The following is a 20179-nucleotide window of genomic DNA, read 5'->3' as shown; positions in this document are numbered from 1 at the left end:
TCGCTCTTATGTATACATGACATAATACATACTCTTATTATCGTGTTTTCTACTCTTCTCTTAGACGATGGTGGTCGTGGTCAAGGTGCTTGTGAGACATGATGATGATGGTAGTGGTGATGTGTGCTTGTATCCGCGGAATTGAGAGAGAGAGAGAGAGAGAGAGAGAGAGAGAGAGAGCATGCAAGATAAGAGCGTGCCTTCAACGTGGAGGACGGGCAATGGAGCGGGCAGTGCTGTGTTGAACCCTCCTAAAACAAGTTGTTTGTTCTCCTTAGAACACGCACTGTAGCTACAGTGCGTGTTCTGGGTCCCAACTGAGCGCACTCAGTCGGGTGTACGGGTGCGCTGTGCACCGCCATACACTCGCCTGCAGGATGTATGGCAGTGTACCGGGTGACACTCAGTCAGGACCCGGAACACCCACTGTAGCCACAGTGCGTGTTGGGGGAGGGGGGGGGCTCACATATAACCAGCCCCCTAAAACAACGGCCTGCTCTCGTCCTTTCACCTCATGCATGTTTTTGCACCACAAAATAATAAGCCTTCTACCAAACCACATGGATTCTCATTAGGATTTATGTTATCCTTTTCTACATGGCATGCCTTTCATGCCTCAAAGTGCGGTGCGAGGAGAGAAGTGTGCTGAATATTCCAAAAAAAAAGCTTGGTTCATATGGCATATGTTTAGCAGAATGTATTAGTTATTCCACTTGAGAGAGAGAGAGAGCACCGTCATTTGTGCTGCTCGTTCATGTGTGTTCTTAGATGTGATATGAACCTAGCTTAGATAGGTATAATTGGAGGAATGCCATCAATTGCACAGTTACCCCGGCACCAACCAAGGTGGTATTCATTGGTCTAGTGTAAACTTATTTTCTGATCTACTGCCTCCCCCACGTCTTCACTTTCTTGTCACAAAGAAATTATAACATATTCTAACTTTTCCTTGTTCCTTTGAAAAAGAATACAAAATCCCCAATTTTGGAACCAAAGTCATTGAAAGCTTCTTAAATAGGTGGAAAGCGTGCTCCTGAAAACATGCTTCGGAAGCGTGATAGTCCTCTCTTTCTAAACTTGCACTACAAGAAATGAGTGAAGTAGTGACGACCATAAGTCCATCGCGATTATCTAGAAAAAGAGATGCCATGAATCATATCATGTTTCCATTAGACAGGCTGCAAATGAGAGAGACGATAGGAAATGACGCTCGCACACTTAATGACCCACAAAGAAAACTACTCGGATGACACCCGTTTGACTATAGGTTAGGAGTCCGACACCTAGGTCCAACGACTGGGAGCACTATATATGGAGGAGCACAAACACTCTCCCCTTCTCAGTTCTACGAAGTCTCTATGGATGATGATCTCTCCATCGTTGCTCTTCTTCTTCTTTCTTTATCCTCTCCCACATCGAAAACCCTGATTCTCCTTAATCATTCTGATATAGTTGGGCTCGGGTTAAGTGGCTGGCAATGGACTTATGATAGGTAGGTCAGGTTCTATTTGGGTCTGATAGACCCGGAAAGAAAAAAAAAATTCTCCCAAACGGATATAAAGAAAGATATGAAATTTTAAAAGTAAGCTCTAGACACGTGCAACTCGATCTTGACCAAAATTCAGGTCTAAACTGCATGCGCTTGGGGAGATATAGATTCTGGAAGTGATGGTAGGTTTTCATGGATTTTTTGCACTAGAGTGTACTTTAGCTCTAAAAGGGTTGAATAGAAAATCAATTAACTCTATACTGGATTATAAAAAAACATGAAATTTTAAGAGTAGACAGAAGACATGTGGAAAAGTATGATTAAAATTTCAGCCCCAGATTCTACATGGGTTGAGAGATATGACTGACGCAAGTTTAACAAAATTTTGTTGTTAACAACAAATAGAATTTGGCAGGTTTGGCTTGGTGCTGTGGTGCTTCATAATCTTGGGACGGGTAGGTCTGGATCTCTAGATGGCTATGGTTCAGTTGGTGAAGGTACTATACAATTATGGAGTTGAAGAGAAGATAGAAGAAATAAGGGTGGAAAATGAGAGAAAGAGAGAGACAAGCGATAGGGAGGGGAGCACACTGTCGAGAAAGAGAGATGGAGATTGAGAGCTTAGATAAGAGACTTGATTCAATTTAATAACATACCCCAAAAAGGCAGATTACATGTCTTTATATAGAGGGGTAAGAGACCAACAACCCTTTCATCTTTTTAGACTTATAAATAGTTCTTCCAAAATTAGACTAGACATTTTTTAGCATTTTCTACTTGGTCTCTCAAACTTAGTCTAAGCTTAGTTTAACAATTTTCAGTTTTATGTCTTTTAGATTTCTCTAGCTCATTCACTTTGTATGACTCAAGGAAAAGAGAGAATGAGCTGAGAATGATGTCACATGTTGTCATCCTTCTCCTGGGTGGCGTCCAACTGGGTTTCCAATTGGGGGGCTCAGACCCAATCTGCATCACTTTCCCTCTGATTCCTCTTCTCCTTCTCATCGTTCATCTTCTATTTTGCAGATTTTGGCTCTTGCCCTAGCAATCTTTCTCTTTTCCTTGTTCAGAGATCTTGAATCGAATAGGTTGGAAAAGGGCCTCAAATTCATTGTTCCCATGGGGGACGTTGGTATTGTCTCTTTGATTAGCTCATATTCTTTTGTCGTTTATTTTTTTGCTTCATAAATGGTGTTGTTCAGACATTCTTTTGCATATCCTAATTCGCAGAAGCGGGAACTCGTTTGATTGTTTTATATTGTTTTTGTTCTTGGAATCCCTAAAAATAATGAAAATTCTAAACGAAATAGGAAGAGTGGGCTCATATAGTTGGAAATGGATGAATTTTCAATACCTAGTTCGCACTCTGAGACTGCATATTTTCCTTCTGTTGTTTTTTCACATTGACTGTGAGAGTAGTGTTTGTTTCTTAGGCTAAGCATGAAATGCGGGTATAGAAGTACTTGCCAATGAGTTGGATTTGTTGTGATTTTTCTGTTGTGGTATGATGGCAAAAATCATTTTAATTGGGTACTGTTGTTCAGTTTATACATGCATTCTTTTGTTTGGGTAAAAACCTTGTTAGTTTTATCTGACAAAAGCTAAAGATTATTGTCAGAAAGGTCCTATTCTCCCTTTTGTGTTAGTTGTTATGCATATCTTTTTCCTTGAATTGTACCCATTTACCTTTCATGATATTTTTACAAGATGGCACAGTTTTTTAGTAAAAGCTAGAAAAATTCCTGTTTTTTTTTGGTGCAGAAAACTATATTTGTATTAGAGTACAAATTTCATTTTGTGTGCACGTGAAATGATCAAAGTCGGTATATGCAGGTTATTGATACGTTTGGTTGATCAGTTTGGATTGAGAAAATGGCCTCACATAGCCCAAATGCTGAAAGGCAGGGTAGGGAAACAATAACATGGGAGGTGGCACAATCATGTCCGCCTTAACATCAAGGTCATCTCTCTCTCCAAAACATTCCCAAGTTTTTGTATTTGTCAAATTCAATATCGTATGCGAATTATGTGCACTATGATCCAAATCTTGTTCTAATAATTATTTACATTTTAAATGGATTTTCTTCACATTATGTGCTTTCGTTTGGATGGTTATCTTTCAATGCAGAAGGATACATGGACAGAAGAAGAGGAAATGTTGCTGATTGGAGCCCATTGAGATATTGGAAACAAGTGGGCAGAGATCGCCAAGAGACTCCCAGGAAAAACTGAGAATTCAATCAAGAACCATTGGAATGCCACCAAAAGAAGACAACTCTAGAGGAGGGCTAATTAAATCATTGGACTCCGAAAACCGCAAACGCTGCTCCATCTTGCAGGACTACATCAAGAGCTTGAGTTCATCATCTTCATCACCAGCTTCAGCACCATCATCAAATGCTGATGACCAAAATAATCAAAATCAAACAGATGATCACTCAACAAGATCAAACACACGACGCAGATGAATCTCTAGCACCAGAGTTTTCTTCTCAAGGGAGTGGAAGTCACATGGGAGAGAAAAGCTACACCTGTGATTACAACCATATTGGTGGCAGCTACCATTTTAGCTGCAGTGAAAATCTCTTCATTCATTTTCAAGAGAGGACCAAAAGTGAGAGCCAAGAGATCAACATGAATGATCTCTTTGAAATCCCATCTTACCAACCTGATGAGCCAACGAAAGATGTGGTAGAGTCAGAGATTCAAGAGAAGAAGACAAATGTGGATTTGATGGAGTTGTATTTGAAAATGACTTCATCTCCTAATGACGACTAGACTAGAACACTTCCTATATTGTTTTTGAGAGGGTGGTGTATGTTTGCCCCCGATGATTCACTGAATCCCACGTCTGTGTTCGGGGCTTTGAATGAGCACCACGTATACAAGCACATGGGGCTCGTATTCTCGTGTATGTTGACATAACTTTGCATCGGACTCTGGTGTTGTTGCAAAGACTTAAGTACTCTTTCTTGCTATTCTTCTCATAAAGTGATGGTTTGAGAAAATGACAAAAATGCCCTTCATTCAAAAAAGAGAAAACAAACAGTTCAAAAAAAGGACAAATATGTCCTCCATCCAGAAAGTCGAGGATGATGTTGACTCTTCAAAGTCTTCTTCTTCTTTCTCCGTTCAAAAAAAGGACAAACATGTCCTCCATCCAGAAAGTCAAGGATAATGTTGACTCTTCAAAGTCTTCTTCTTCTTTCTCCGTAAAACACTGTAAAACCCTCTCTCTCTCTAGAGAAGAAATTAAGGGAGGCAAAGAGTTCTCCCTAGAGAAGGCCACAAACATCAATCATCTCACTCTCTCTCCCTTCTCTCTCTACTTCTGTGCACATCCAACAGACGATCCTACATTGCTCCATCGCCATCTTCTTCTTCTTCCTTCTTCGTAGAACACTGTAAAATCCTCTCTCTCTCTAGAGAAGAAATCAAGGGAGGTAAAGAGTTCTCCCTGGAGAAGGCCATGAACATCAACCTTCTTACTCTCTCTCCCTTCTCTCTCTACTTTTGTGCCTGATTTAGAGTTTTTGCCGTTACAGGAGGGGGGTCCGAGGGCTCCCCCCGGCGCGGATCCAGGGGGGCCGCCTCTGGCGGGGGGCTCAGGGGGCAGCGCCCTCCGGACCAAATTTTTTTTGGGCCTTCCAACAACGATTTGTAGTATTATCGGACTTTCCTATAGCAATTTGTAGTATTTTCAGGTCTCCAACGAAACGCTATAGTGATTTGCGAAAGACACTACAAATCGCTATAGTGATTTGCGGAAGACACTACAAATCGCAAATCGCTATAGCGATTTGTAGTGTCTTCCGTAAATCGCTATAGCGATTTGTAGTGTCTTCCGTAAATCGCTATAGCAATTTGTAGTGTCTTTCGCAAATCGCTATAGCGATTTGTAGTGTTATTCAGTAAGCCAATCGCTGTAAATCGCTACCCGAATTAGGACAAATTTGTCAGGGCCATATCTTTCTAACCGGAGGTCATATTTCAAATTCGTAAAAAATGGTGTCTTCGTTATTGAGTCTAGTTTATTTCTGTAAATTTTCAGCGATTTCTATTGTCATTTCATTCCTCATTTTAACTAAAAACCAGACCCCTATTATTTTGTGTTATTTGAGTTGTACAACACCATTCTCGCTTGACATCCATATCTTGATTCTGACATGCTCCTTATTGAATTTTCCATTGATTTCTTTCAACTTTGCTTGGAACAAAAATATGTCTTTCTCACCACGATACCCTGTGCATTTTTTGACCACGACACCCGGGACCCGTGCCGGGGGAGCCCCCGGACCCTCCTCCTGTAAGGGCAAAAACTCTAAATCAGGCTCCACAACGAATCAAGTTGAACGATGCTACCCACGCTGGGAGGAGCCCCCAAACCCTCCTCCTATAAGAGCAAAAACTCTAAATCAAGCTCCATAATGAATCAAGTTGAACGATGCTATCCACGCTGGGAGGAGCCCCCAAACCCTCCTCCTATAAGGGCAAAAACTCTGAATGAGACTCCACAACTCATCAAGTTGAATGATGCTACCCACGCTGAGAGGAGCCCTCAGACCCCTCTTTCTGTAAGGGTAAAAACTCTGAATCAGACTCCACAACTCTTCAAGTTGAATGATGCTACCCACGTTGGGAGGAGCCCCCAGACCCCTCTCCTGTAAGGGCAAAAACTCTGAATCAGGCTCCACAACGAATCAAGTTGAATGATGCTACCCACACTGGGAGGAATCCCCAAACCCTCCTCCTGTAAGGGTAAAAACTCTGAATCAGGATCTACAACTCATTTAGTTGAATGATGCTACCCACGTTGGGAGGAGCCCCAAACCCTTCTCATGTAAGGGTAAAAACTCTGAATCAGGCTTCACAACAGTCAATGTGCAGGTCAGCCGGTGCTTGATGGAGCAATGTAAGATCTTCTGTTGGATGTGCATAGAAGCAGAAAGAGAAGGGAGAGAGATAGAGTGAGAGGGTTGATGTTCATGGCCTCCTCAGGGGAGATTTCTTTCTCAGATAATCCTGCAGTGCAGAGACTGGGTCTTAAATAATCATCTTTGGGGCACTTAAGTCTTTACAACCACTCATTTTCAAGAATCGTTATTTTTTTTGCATCAATGAAAAAGAGGGTACTTAAGTCTTTGCAATCGCATCAAACTCTAATGCTAATTAATGTTGACAAACATGGGGATACGAGGCGCACTTGCTTACATACGTGGTGCTCTTTGGGACCCCCGAACATGAGATGTAGCTAACTGCCTTGTTCGGAGGGGGAACATATAACCTGCTTTGATTGTTTTTCCCTTTGGTTTTCGGACCACAAGTGGCGGGAAAGAGTTGGGAGGGATAGGTGTAGAAACTGAGAAGGTGAAGAAAAGAAAAAAGTAGTACTTTTGAAAAAGAAGAAAAAAAAGAAATAGTATGTATTTTTTTGATGAATAAAGAGTGTATATTTTTGGGTCTCTTGGTTTGCTTCCTTACGTGTTTTCAGGTTTTAAGATGGAAATGTAGGGCTCTTCAGCATGTGTTTGCTTCAGTGCAATTGTGTCGCTCTTATGTATACATGACATAATATAGACTGTTGTTATCTTGTTTTCTTTTTTTCTCTTAGCCGACGGTGGTCGTCGTGGTGGTGGCGCATGTGAGAGATGATGATGATGATGGTGGTACGTAGTGGTGACGTGCGGAATTGTGTGTATGAGTTTATGAGAGAGAGAGAGAGAGAGAGAGAGAGAGAGAGAGAGAGAGAGAGAGAGAGAGAGACTTTTCAAAGAAAGTCCATGCAAGGTAAGAGAGTGCCTTCAACGTGGAAGACGGGCAATGGAGCGGGCTAGTGCCGTGTTGAACCCTATTTTAGTTGATTCTTCCTGAAACAACGGTCTGCTCTCTTACTTTCCCTCATGCATGTTTGTCACCGCAAAATGATAAGCATTCCACCAAACCACATGGATTCTCATTAGGATTTAAGTTATCCTTTTCTACATGGCATGCCTTTCATGCTGCAACGTGCGGTGCGAGGAGAAAAGTGTGCTAAATATTCCAAAAGAAAAACTTGGTTCATGCGACAGATGTTTAGCAGAATATATTAGTTATTCCACTTGAGAGAGAGAGAGAGAGCACTGTCATTTGTGCTGCTCGTGCATGTGTGTTCTTACATGTGATCTGAACCCAGCTTAGATAGGTGTAATTGGAGGAATGCCATCAATTGCCCAGTTACCCCGAAACCAACCAAGGTGGTATTCATTGGTCTAGTGTAGATAACTTATTCCCTTCTGATCTACTGCGTCCCTCACGTCTCCCCCAAGTCTTCACTTTCTTGTCACAAAGAAATTATAACATATTCTAACTTTTCCTTGTTCTTTTGGAAAAGAACTCGGTAAAATCTTTAATGGTTTGGAACCAAAGTCACTGAAAGCTTCTTAAATAGGTGAAAAGCGTGCTCCTTGAAAACATGCTTCGGAAGCCTGATAGTCCTCTCTTTCTAAACTTGCACTACAAGAACTGGGTGAAGTATAAGTCCGTTAAGATTATCCCCGGACCTACTCATTAAATAGAAAAAAAGATGCCATAAATCATATCATTTTTTCCATTAGACGGGCCGCAAGTGGTAGAGACGATACGATATGACGCTTGCACAGTTAATGACCCACAAAGAAAACTACTCGGATGACACCCGTTTGACTGCAGGACACCTAGGTCTGCCGACTGGGAGCACTATATATGGAGGAGCACAAACGCTCTCCCCTTACTTCTCAGTTCTACGAAGTCTCTGTGGACGACGATCTCTCTGTCGTTGCTCTTCTTCTTTTTTCTTTATCCCCTCCCATATCGAAAACCCTAATTTTCCTTAATCTTTCTGATACAGTTGGGCCCGGGTTAAGTGGCTGGCAATGGACTTATGATAGGTAGGTCAGGTTCTATTTGGTTCTGATAGACCCGAAAAGAAAAAAATGATTCTCCCAAACGGATATACTGAAAGATATGAAGTTTTAAAAGTAAGCTCTAGACATGTGGAACTAGATCCTGACCAAAATTTAGGTCTAACCTGCACACGGTTGGGGAGATATAGATTCTAAAAGTGATGGTAGGTTTTCAGAGATTTTTTGCTCTAGACTGTGTTTTAGCTTTGACTTGGCTGAATAGAAAATCAATTCCTCTATACTGGGTTATCAAAAAAGCATGAAATTTTAAGAGTAGACAGAAGACATGTGGAAAAGTATGAATAAAATTTTAGCCCCATATTTTACATGGGTTGAGAGATATGACTGATGCAAGTTTAACAAAATTTTGTTGTTAACAACAAATACAATTTGGCTATTTTGGGTTTGTCTATTTTGGGTTTGGCTTGGTGCTGAGCTTTTTCCTAATCTTGGGACGAGTACGTCTGGATCTTTAGACGGCTATGGTTCAGTTGATGAAGGTACTATACAATTATGTAGTTGAAGAGAAGATAGAATAAATAAAAAATGAGAAAAAAAAAGAGAGAAAGAGAGAGACAAGCAATAAAAAGAAGAGCACATTGGCGAGAAAGAGAGATGGAGATTGAGCGCTTGGATAAGTGACTTGATTCAATTTAATAACATACCCCAAAAAGGCAAATTACATGTCTTTATATAGAGGGCTAAGAGACCAATAACGCATTCATCTTTTAAGACTTATAAATGGTTCTTCCAAAATTATACTAAGACATCTTTTAGCATTTTCTACTTTTAGGTCTTTCAAACTTAGTTTAAGCTTAGTTTAACATTTTCCAGTTTTAGGTCTTTTAGATTTCTCCAGCTCATTCACTTTGTATGACTCAAGGAAAAGAGGGAGTGAGCTAAGAATGATGTCACATAGTGTCATCCTTCTCCTGGGTGGCGTCCCACTGGGTTTCCAATTGGAAGGTTCGGACCCAATCCGTATCACTTTCCATCTGATTCCTCTTCTCCTTCTAATAGTTCCTCTTCTATTTTGCCGATTTTGGCTCTTCACCCTTCTGTTTTGCATGTACTCAAGTGAATCATTCAGAATCAGCTAAAAATTAATATTAAGTGCCAATCATAACATGACACGTGTTAAAGCCTTTAAAATAATAATTTTAAATATTTTTTATATTTATTAAAAAATAGTCTATTCAAGGGTGAAGCGTATCCATTTTCTACCGATACTATACGTATCGGCCAATACAGGCAGCCATAAGCACTGATACTGTCAAGATTGGGCTAGGGTACTCACATAAAAAAAGGCACCTAAGTTTTGGAAAATTTTAAAAGCACACCTATAAAATGTGATGGTTGATTAAAAAGGCTCATGAGTTTACTGCCATCAAGTTTCCTGTTAAATGTGATGTGGAATTACCATTTTACTCTCAACACCATACTTTCAAAATGCACCTAAAAAAGAGGGAAGGTGTCTTTGAAGGGTCAACTAGTAAATTAACTTGCTTAACTGATCTTGGGTAGTGATAACCTAGCTTAAATGGATGGAAGTTTGTTTTTTATTAACTGTGCAACAATTTTGGTGCCTTTTTAAAATTTTCCAAAACTTAGGTGCACATTTTGTTAATGCTAAACCAATTCCTTCAATGCTATAACTTTGGAATATAATTTTTTGTTCCTTTACTTTTTTGCTGAACCAATTTCTGCCCAGATCAGGGGTGGGTTGTGTTCTTTGAACATGAGATGTGTTTTAAAGTGATTTATATAGTAAACTAGTGTTTTAGAGTGCCACATTAATGATGCAGATAACAGATAACTCCCAAAATGGATTTTGGCATTCAAATAATACAATTTTTAAGCACACATGCACACACACAGAGAGTTAAACAAAATTCGGTGGGAGTACATAAGGATTGCTCTATCCAATGGAACATCCTAAGCAGGAAGATCAAACACTAACTTAACAGAATGGCTTCTCAGGGTTTTTTGAATCAACCTGTGTACGGTGGGGAAAATCATATGGCATCTCTGGTGCACGAAACCCTCCCGCAAAATGCACCTTGACCTCTTCATACACAATACTATTGCCTTCTGGTGTGAGATGTAAACCATCACTGCACCAGCAAACATGATCATATCATAAATTGGAGAATACAAGCAATCCCTGTAAAGGATCTGAAATTTTTCTTTAAGTACCTCAAAAACTTTTGCCACCCCTCAGTCTCCTGCATCTTGGAACATATGTTCACAGAGGGGAGACCCATCTCAGTAGCGAGTTCCACACATCGATTAGGATAAAGTCTTGCCATTTCGTTCGTCCTCTCAGGCAACTCAGCAGCATTCTCACCATACATAGATCTATCAAACAATCAATAAACTTCATAATATGCAAGACTGAAAGGACCAATTATGTAAAATGAAATTGTAACAAGGTCAGCAACACATTTAGATCAATAAGCAAGATTTTGTAATTCAAGAATTTCTTTTGATTTTCTTTATTTGGAGGAGACGCTGATTCTTTACTCATTCTAAAAAAGGTAAGTAAAAATTTGAATGACACACATGCATGGATATTTTCATCTTTAGTTATATTTTGAGATTTTCAAAAATTTGGCTAAGTATAAAAGAAAAATCGTTTGATTCTCGATTTTAGGCCAATGCTTTTGAGTCTAGGCTTGACCTAGGTCTCATTATCAAGGCCTAAACGAGCCACTTAAAATATGAGAAAAAGTTTTATTTTTTACCTTTAAATTCAAGCAAAATTCGAACAAAATTTGGGTTATTTTAAGGCGAATTTTGAAAGTAAAATTCGATTTATATATTGTTGGATGAGTCTCAAAATTTTGAGCGCAACGCTATTTTACTTTTTTGCATTCGAGTTCCGCTTGGCCCGAAAATCGTGTTTTTTAAAAAATTGAGAAGTTTATCGGTTCGGATTCGGATTTACATCAGACCGGATATGATGGATTTGATCCAAATTAATATGGATTTAGACTCTATTCAAGACCCATATTAATCTGGATTTGATCCAGCTTAAGACCCATTTGGATTCTTTAGATGGATTTAGATCTTGGATCCAAATCCAGATCCAAATCCATGCCCAATGATTTTCCAACTTTCAATGCATTAGAAACATTTAAATTGAAGTTAATTAATGTTAAGAAGCCTCCCAACTTAATTTGATAATTTTTTAAAGTCTCTAAAAATTTATTTATTATTTAATATTAATTAATTAATATAATTCCAAAATTTTAATTTAACAATTATTTATAACTTTAATTAGAGCACTTAAACCCATATAAAATCACTTTAAAAGTGTTCTAGTTCAATAATATGATTTTTGGAAGCTTTGAGGTATTTATTTATTAATAATAAATAAATAAATAAATAAATTTAATTAATTCCGAGATTTATTTTTAGAGGGTTTAGGACTCTTTATAAAGCCCTTGTTCATGCCTTAGAATCTTTAAGAAAGATTTTTTTTTAAAAAAAATACTCAATTTTGAAAAGTCAATACTTGGAGAGTTTCAAAAAATTTGAAACTCTAAGCGAGAAGAGAGTTTCAACTGAGGTTGCACTCTCTTCTCTAGCCCATCTAGAGATCTATAAATAGATAAAAAAAAAGGAAAGAAAGAAAAAGAGAAGGAAAAAGAGAGGAAGAGAGAGAAAAAGAAAGAAAGAGAGAAAAAGAGGAAGAAGAAGGTCACCTTCTTCAATCATCTATCGTTTTCCACCATTAATCTTGTTTTTTTTTAAATCTACGATAAAGGTATGGGTATTTCTTTTGATTCAAATAGGGAAAAAAGCTTAAATTTGATTTAGGTGATATTTTTTTAAGGGAACTATGAATATGATCTGGTTTCCTATGTTTAAATTAGACATAGGTATGGACAAGTATATCGATTTTTTTACAAATAAATATGTATTTTTTTTAATGAGCCTATTCACGTGTATGGGGTTGTATTTATAATGTGCAGATCCATTTGTATCATGAATTTGCAGATTTATATGAATAGGTAAGTCCATACTGCAGTGTAATTTACAGGAATTGATTTTTTCTGATAAATGATATAGCATTAATTACTTAACAATCAAGATGTGTTTGTCATGTCTCTTCCAATATGTCGGAAGTGGAAACTGAAAGAATGCTTATCATTGATTTTATTTAACTAGTGATGTGATATAATTTCCTCAGTGAAAATCATTAGAAATGTTTTCAATCCATTTTCACTCTTATAGTGTTCTTTTGGCCATTCCTTAATAGACATTTTCACATCCTTAAGAGATTTGGATGTACTGCATCTTTATATCCTTTCTTTGTGTCACAGTTCTTGGTCTTTTCAGTTTCCTTCTTTTGAAAAGTTGTTTCTGCTGAATGCTCTTATCTGTTTGCTTAGTTATATAATTTGCTTGATGTTTCTCCAACTCTTTTACAAAGTTAACTAAATGTAGAGACTAAGTTGAGGCTATTTGTATAGTATTAGATTACTAACTTTCTTTCCTCAAACCTTGTGCATGCTCTATTTAGTCTTTCATTCTCTTTCACTGTCTCTCACCTCCATCATCTTTTGATTTAATGTGCTAAGAGAGCCTTGAGTTGGGAAAGGGAAACATAGTCATTCTGCAAGTAGCCCTTATACTGTCATAAGGGAGAAGCATTAAAGAAAAGGATGGAAGCCTTACCAGAAAGGGCATCAATTACAACTGGTACCATAAAGTGGAGGATTTGTTGTTTATTGTTCTTAGTTTTTCAATGAAAGTAAAAAAAAAAAGAGAAGTTTCGTTTTCACAAAAACAAGAAAAATGGAGCTTTAGTCATGGGGCAGTCAGCCCCAGCAGACTGGGTTGGCTGGGTTGAAGGACTGACCCAACCGACTGGGAGGGTTTGGTTGTGTGCCACACCCGACCGACTCATATGCTTAAAAAAAAGATTTGTTTAAGCACAAAATTTTTTAAAGAAAAGGGTTCTTATGCATGTTGGAATATCCCATTTTTTTTTATGCTTGCAGAATCAGTTATGAAAGGATGATTTCAAATTTTTGTTTATAACAAGTTTCTTTCCATGTACACTAGTTGAGCTCAATTGAGCCTGAATAAAAAGTTTCAGCAGTCATGATAAATTTTAGAATCTTTCTATTGGTAATGGATTCAAATTTATGCATGTAAAAGAATGAAATATTCACATGCTTATACTTAGAAGATCATGCCTTAAAAAAAAAGAGTTTATGCAGTCTTGGCATGAATAATTTTGAAAATTTTCTCTATTGGAATTAGACTTGGTTATGCATGCACATGAGTAATAGTTTGCACATGTTTAAAATTCGTTATGTTATGCATAATCAAAGTATTATTGCATAGTTGTCTCATGTACATGTGTGCACTTGAAATGATATGTTCTTGCATGTAATAAATGCATGAGTGTTCATATTTTTGGTTCATGAATGAGAGCATGCATTTGACATGAATATGTGTATTGAATGAAAGCATGCATTTAATGTGAGTGTGTGAATTCATGCTCATGCATATGAATATGATTGTTTCACACACATCTATGAAATTTCATGTATGAGTGTGCATTGAAAAGCATGTGAACGGAATGCATAGTGTCATGTGATTGATGATTTTTGCATATGAATACATCGATGATCAAAATGGATCATCCTGGTTGTGTGAGCCTTGAGCATGTGTTGCTATTTGTTTTAGTTGTTATATGCATTGCAAAAAACAAATGTGATATTATTGTCTTATTGCATTGTTCTATATTGCCACGGGCTGTGGTTCCGTGAAGAGCTCTGCATGCTCATTTGCAAGCTTATGTTATTGATTCTGTATGTTGAATTGCAAAATTTTAAAAAAAAATGAATTAATAACAAAATAAAAGAAATTAAAGAATAGTATAATCTATGTTTCCTTGATGACCCTTCTTTAGTGCGAGAATCTTGGATATTATAGTTTTTGAGAAACCGTGAGGATACTAAAACTCTATGTGCGTTGTTGTTGCCCCTGAACTCGATATTGAGGTTCTTCTCCTGGCCATAGTTTTAGAGAGAGTCTGCAACTTTGCCTGGGGGTGTTGTGTAGACACAACTGTTTTTTTGTATACCAAAAAAGTGGCACTTGTGGATGCTGATGTCTATGGTGTTCCGACATTAGATATTGATTTTTAATGCTCTGATGGATGGTGTTGTTTTCTGATATCGTTCGAGGGCTAAATTTGAAATCTAGTAATAAAATACAACTTGTGTGCTAAGTTACCTTGCAAACCCTAATTAACCTAAAAAATTCTTACCCGTTTAGAGTATCCGCAAATAACGATAATTAAAAAGAGAAAATTAAATATGTGCATTTAATATGGACATACATATGAAAAGACAACTCTGATAAAAGATAATAATTTATTCATGTATGTGCACTGAAATTATGCATATTTCTGTTATGCATTAGATCATGCATAATTACTTGTTTCCCTTAATTGTAATATATTAGTGACTTCATGATATTTATTCCCTAATGTATGTTAAATGTCTTTATTACTAAATTTGTGGTTCCTTTTGTTCATTAAATTATTTCTTCTTACTTAATAATTGTGCTCTAATGCATGAATAGTTAATTGAGTTATAAATTTATCATAATTGTATCTCTCTAAAATATTGCATGAATCTTATTTATGTTTTTTTTATTTATTTGTTTCATTAGAAGAATTTATACACAAAATTTTTTGGATTCTGACACCCCTACTTTTGTATTTTTTATAGCCTCAGATACCTAGTAGGGCGACTTGCTTTTGAGAGAAGCTACGAGGGGACTACATGTTTGCATGACAGATTCTTTTGGACAACGTAACTCTTCCTTTTGCTTTATTTACAGTTTATTTACTTATATTTTAAACTATATGCATTTGAATAAAAAAAGTTTGGTTTGGTATGAAAGATGAGTATAAGATCCTTTGTGGTGGTGGTTGTGTTTTAACTGTAAGGCCCCAGGTCTCAGGGAATGTTTTTGCACTTGTTTAAAAAAAAATGTCACATTTTCATGGGCACAAGTTGGGGTCATTATAAAAATAGAGTGAATATAACTTTCTACAAGTGGATAGTGATAAAAAAATTAGAGCAACCAGTCTGAAGTTCACAATTGGATTTATCACCAGCCATAGACTTGTGAAGCTATCTGAATAACTTACATAAAATAAGTTACTGACGAGCAAATGGTTACAAAACTGGAGACATGCATGTGGTTCTATATATGAAATTCTAAGATTACATCCTTTTTTGGTCAAATCAAGTCTATTAGAAATAACAAACTAAATCTCTGATATAACAATTCTTCACTCTATACTGATTACTGACTCAGCTTGATACAGGGAGAGAGAAACAAAACCTTGAGGTGAACACATATATGCATCTAAACATAGAAATCTCAAACCTTGCAAATACTCTCCTTCCAGCCTCATCAACTGGAGGAGTTATCAGCACCACTAGCACTAATGGTGAAGATTTCTGTAACCATTGCAAGAAATTGAATGAAGCTATATAAAGAAAAGAGAAACTGTAGAGAGTGAGATTGTTTTTTAGTCGTGCAGAAAATAAAAAATGATCACCTGACTAAAATAGTCAGGCTTAAAAAAAATAGTTGCAACTATTGATGTAGCTACATGTGAAGTCATAGTGCATTTATTTTTTCTAAAAACAACCTCAACATTTTGGTAATTACCCTGGCTGCTCATTTATTGTATTTACATGACAGAGCCACCATGTTTTGTCTTGACCTTTGCACATTTTTAGGAGTTAGCATTGTTGATACAAACAGTGACCAAAATAGGATTTAAGAAAATTGAGATCTCAAGCCTAGAGGCACATTCTTAAGATCACTATCTTTAGAATTTCAATCACCCCACTTCGAGAATTCTGAAGATATGGAAAGGGTTTGTTACAACTGAGTTCCCATTATATAACTTGGCTTGAACATCAAAAGTCATTGTTTTGCAAGATCAGGTGACCTCTCCCGCACTTGAACTCGGCAAGCCAAATCGATAACAAAAGAATAGAAAGAGAAAGCTTGAGAATCAGAAAATCTGATAATCCAAAAGATAAAAAAATGAAGAAATTTATAGACTTTAGGAAGACCAAGACGGTTTTTGGGATAAATTAAATTAAAGGTCATAAATCCAATAGTTTGAAAATTAAACAAAAATGATCCTGAATGGTCATCTGCATTTGACTAATGATCAAAGACCTCTAAAACCGCCCAACAATCATAATGCCCCATAAACGCTATATAAATGCATTTTTAAAGTCTTTCAAATGACCATGCCATTCAAAAAATAGAAAGTCAAAAAATGACTTGGTCAAAGCAGACCTCAGCACCTCACACACTATAAGAAAAATGCGTATTAGCGACGGATGCTATCCATTGCTAATCCATCACAAATTTCATCGCCAACGTGTTTAGCGACGGATTCACGATGGATAGCGTCTGTCGCATAATCCTAGTCGCTAAATTACAACAGAATTTATCTGTCGCTATGTCATCGCTAATTAGCGACGGCATAGCGATGAGTTATATCCGGATATAATCCGTTGCTAACTTGTCATCGACAAGTTAGCGACGGATTAAAGTCTGTCACAAATCATCGCCTGATTGAAATTGACGACGACTTGACGACATAAATAATCCGTCACTAATTTTAAAAAAAAAATTAAAAAAAGTTTTGAATTATGAAACTCGAGAAAAAAATCTCATAATACAATTCATATAACCTGCTTATAAAAAACAAAATACATATACAGGTGAAACAAAATTAACACAGGTTCTAAGTTAAACAATGAAATAGAGTCTTTACCAAGTTATAATTAATTACAAGTACGTCAAACAAATTAAATACATGAAACTAATTATCGTCAAGATTTGGAGCATCATCCTCTTCATTTTCTGGATCTACCCCTCCCTCCATACCTCTGTCAGCTCCTCTACGTTGATCATCTCCAGCATCCTACAAGAGAACCAAACTGTTAATATTTGTAAACAAAATATAAACAAAATGCTAATATGTGTTATAAAATAGTCAAAAACTTGCATATTAATTCAATCATGCTCATATGTGTTCTAAGGCAGTCAAAAAACTTGCATAGTGATTTAATCATGCTCATATGTGTTTTAAGGCAGTAAAAAACTTGCATATTGATTTTATCATGCTCATATGTGTTCTAAGGTAGTAAAAAAAGTTTATATGTGATTCAATCATCCTCATATGTGTTCTAAGGCAGTAAAAAAACTTTATATGTGATTCTATCATGCTCATATGTGTTCTAAGGCAGTAAAAAACCTTTATACGTGATTCTATCATGATCATGTGTGTTCTAAGGAAGTAAAAAAACTTTATATGTGATTCTATAATGCTCATATGTGTTCTAAGGCAGTAAAAAAAACTTTATATGTGATTCTATCATGCTCAGATGTGTTCTAAGGCAGTAAAAACTTTATATGTGATTCTATCATGCCCATATGTATTCTAAGGCAGTCAAAAAACTTTATATACAATTCTATCATGCTCATATGTGTTCTAAGGCAGTAAAAAAACTTTATATGTGATTCTATCATGCTCATATATGTTCTAAAGCAATCCTATTTTCTACTTCCTGCTATGTTTAATGATAAAAAAATGATTAATAAGTATGCAAAAATACTTACAAATTTGACAATATATATATATATATATATATATATATATATATATATATATATATATATATATATATATATATATATATATATATTGATGAGTTACCATTTTCTTCTGTTAGCTTCCAAAGTCCTAGATCCACCTGTGTGTATATGGTCATCGAGCATCTTCTCTCAGTTTTATGCAGCCTTTGCTGAGCGATTTCGAAATTCATTGCTCACCCACTTGTCGCACATGCCCTCCCAGTAATCTCTCATGATAGTAGAAGGCCCATGACCCTTCCACTCTAGTGGATTATTTATCCCACCAGTTGCTTTTTTTACTGCAGTCTTCATGTTATATAATATGTCGGCAAATCTATTGACAACCACATTCTGCCATACTACCATTGCGTCTTTCTCCTCGCTCGCAGTCGCAAAGCGATGGAAAGCCTACAAATAGTTTCAGAAAGTTAGCACACATGTGTATTACAAAAAATTAAATATGAATCACAGTAGTTATGATAAATGATTGCATACCATGAATGAGGACATTAAACTGTCCAGCACCTCCCTCGGGTACTCTTTTCATTGCGCAACCGGTCTTGAAAGATGTTGTAGTTGTGACTTCCTAATGTCTCGTATTATTTCGTGTTGCTCGAACCTCGCATTGCACATGAATTGATACACATTAACAATCGACTGTCAATATATACTATTTATAAGATAAGTATTGGACAAGTGACAATTAAATACTTATGGTCGACTATCGATATATACTATTTGAATGAGTCATCGTGTGTCACACTGAAAAGACTCTGCATCCGACGTTGTCTCGTGATGTCTATGAGTAACTGGTGTAGGTGAGTCATGTGTAGGTGAAACATCACCTATAGAACAATGAGATAGAATGAGTTAAAAATTCACACAATGCACATTTAAACGAATCAAGTATATAATTATTTAAATGATATACCTATCGAAGCATGTCGTGAAGATGAAGGCTGACACTGGCTATCACTGAGCTATGATCCTATAAAGACGAATAACAAGTAACAATGTTTATATCAACATATAAGCAAAAACATAATGCATGCCTATATTTAAATATAACACAAAGATATTTACCTAATGATGTCCCACAGCCTCCACTTGGTCCTCGACCATTGTGCCCTCCACGAACCATATTCTAACAAATAAAGATGTTATTTGGAGCAGTTACATGATATGCAATTCCATGGATATATATTCAAATAAAAAATAACTTCATGCAAGCATGAATACATTCACATCAAATGTGGCAATACATTAAAATTATTCATAGCATATCAATGTCAAACATGTACATGCAACAAACACACTCCAATATCCCACTAACTTTTCTAGCTAACCGCTAGTGAATTGTGATTTTGATGAGTTTTGTTCATGTTTTCCTTGAATTTGACCATACCGATGGGTTTTACAGGATTGGTTTTATAGTACTCAACTCTTGAGTCATCCCATTTAGATGCTACTATGAGTTCCTAGAAGTTGATTCCTTACCCATTATTCACTAAGGATGCAAATATTATATATATATATATATATATAGAGAGAGAGAGAGAGAGAGATGGGAACATGCTAAATGGGTTTTTCTGGATTTATTGTTTTATTTTTAAATTCTGTCTGTACACATGTAATTTATGGACTTGATTTTATAGGGACCAGTTCTTGGAGTGTTCCTGTAAAACCCTATAAAATTCAAGCCTTTTTAATAAATAAATAAATAAATAAATGAAGAATAGAGGTTTTCGATTTTTTTTTTTAGAATACCATAACAATGCGATTCAGACATTCTAGGCAATAAACTTCAAGTTCGGGTAAGAGCGCTACAAACCAAGGGATATGCTTAAAAGAAGGAGCAAGACAACAAGAAAAGTAATAGCGTTATGGGGGAGTGCGCGGCCATAGGGAAGGACGTCCTAAGTTTGAAGCCTTGTATACAGAAGAGATTAGTAAAAACATCTTTTTTTTAGTATTTTGACTAAAACGAAAAAAAAAAAAGAGCAGAAAAGAAAAAGGATAAGGAAGTTTTAGTCGCAGAGAAGTGCAACCAAGAAATAAATGGCGCACT

General features: G+C 36.6%; 1 protein-coding gene across 1 annotated transcript; it reads right to left on the bottom strand.

Annotated features, from left to right (window-relative positions):
- Positions 1-3830: 3830 nt before the first annotated feature.
- On the bottom strand, positions 3831-18658 carry LOC149833997 (GDSL esterase/lipase At5g62930-like). Its single transcript, XM_090009255.1, has 5 exons — positions 18607-18658; positions 15832-15934; positions 10606-10767; positions 10375-10523; positions 3831-3889 (listed from the first exon to the last, which is right to left on the bottom strand). The coding sequence occupies exons 1-5, from the start codon at positions 18656-18658 to the stop codon at positions 3831-3833; spliced, it is 525 nt and encodes a 174-aa protein (XP_089865381.1).
- Between the last annotated feature and the right edge of the window lie 1521 nt (positions 18659-20179).

Source organism: Nuphar pumila, chromosome 6, assembly GCF_984573655.1.
Source record: "Nuphar pumila chromosome 6, dmNupPumi1.hap1.1, whole genome shotgun sequence".
In the NCBI taxonomy this organism is placed as follows: domain Eukaryota; kingdom Viridiplantae; phylum Streptophyta; class Magnoliopsida; order Nymphaeales; family Nymphaeaceae; genus Nuphar; species Nuphar pumila.
Note: the sequence above shows the minus strand (reverse complement) of the source record. Positions and strands in the feature narration are given on the sequence as shown.

Bases quoted from the DNA above. Each gene is read 5' to 3' on its own strand.
- LOC149833997 (XM_090009255.1), bottom strand. From the start codon at position 18,658: ATGAAAAGAGTACCCGAGGGAGGTGCTGGACAGTTTAATGTCCTCATT. The intron at 15,935-18,606 runs GTATGCAATCAT...TTCTTTATATAG, and splicing joins GTTTAATGTCCTCATTCATG to CTTCATTCAATTTCTTGCAA. The intron at 10,768-15,831 runs GTTTGAGATTTC...ATTGTTTGATAG, and splicing joins GGAAGGAGAGTATTTGCAAG to ATCTATGTATGGTGAGAATG.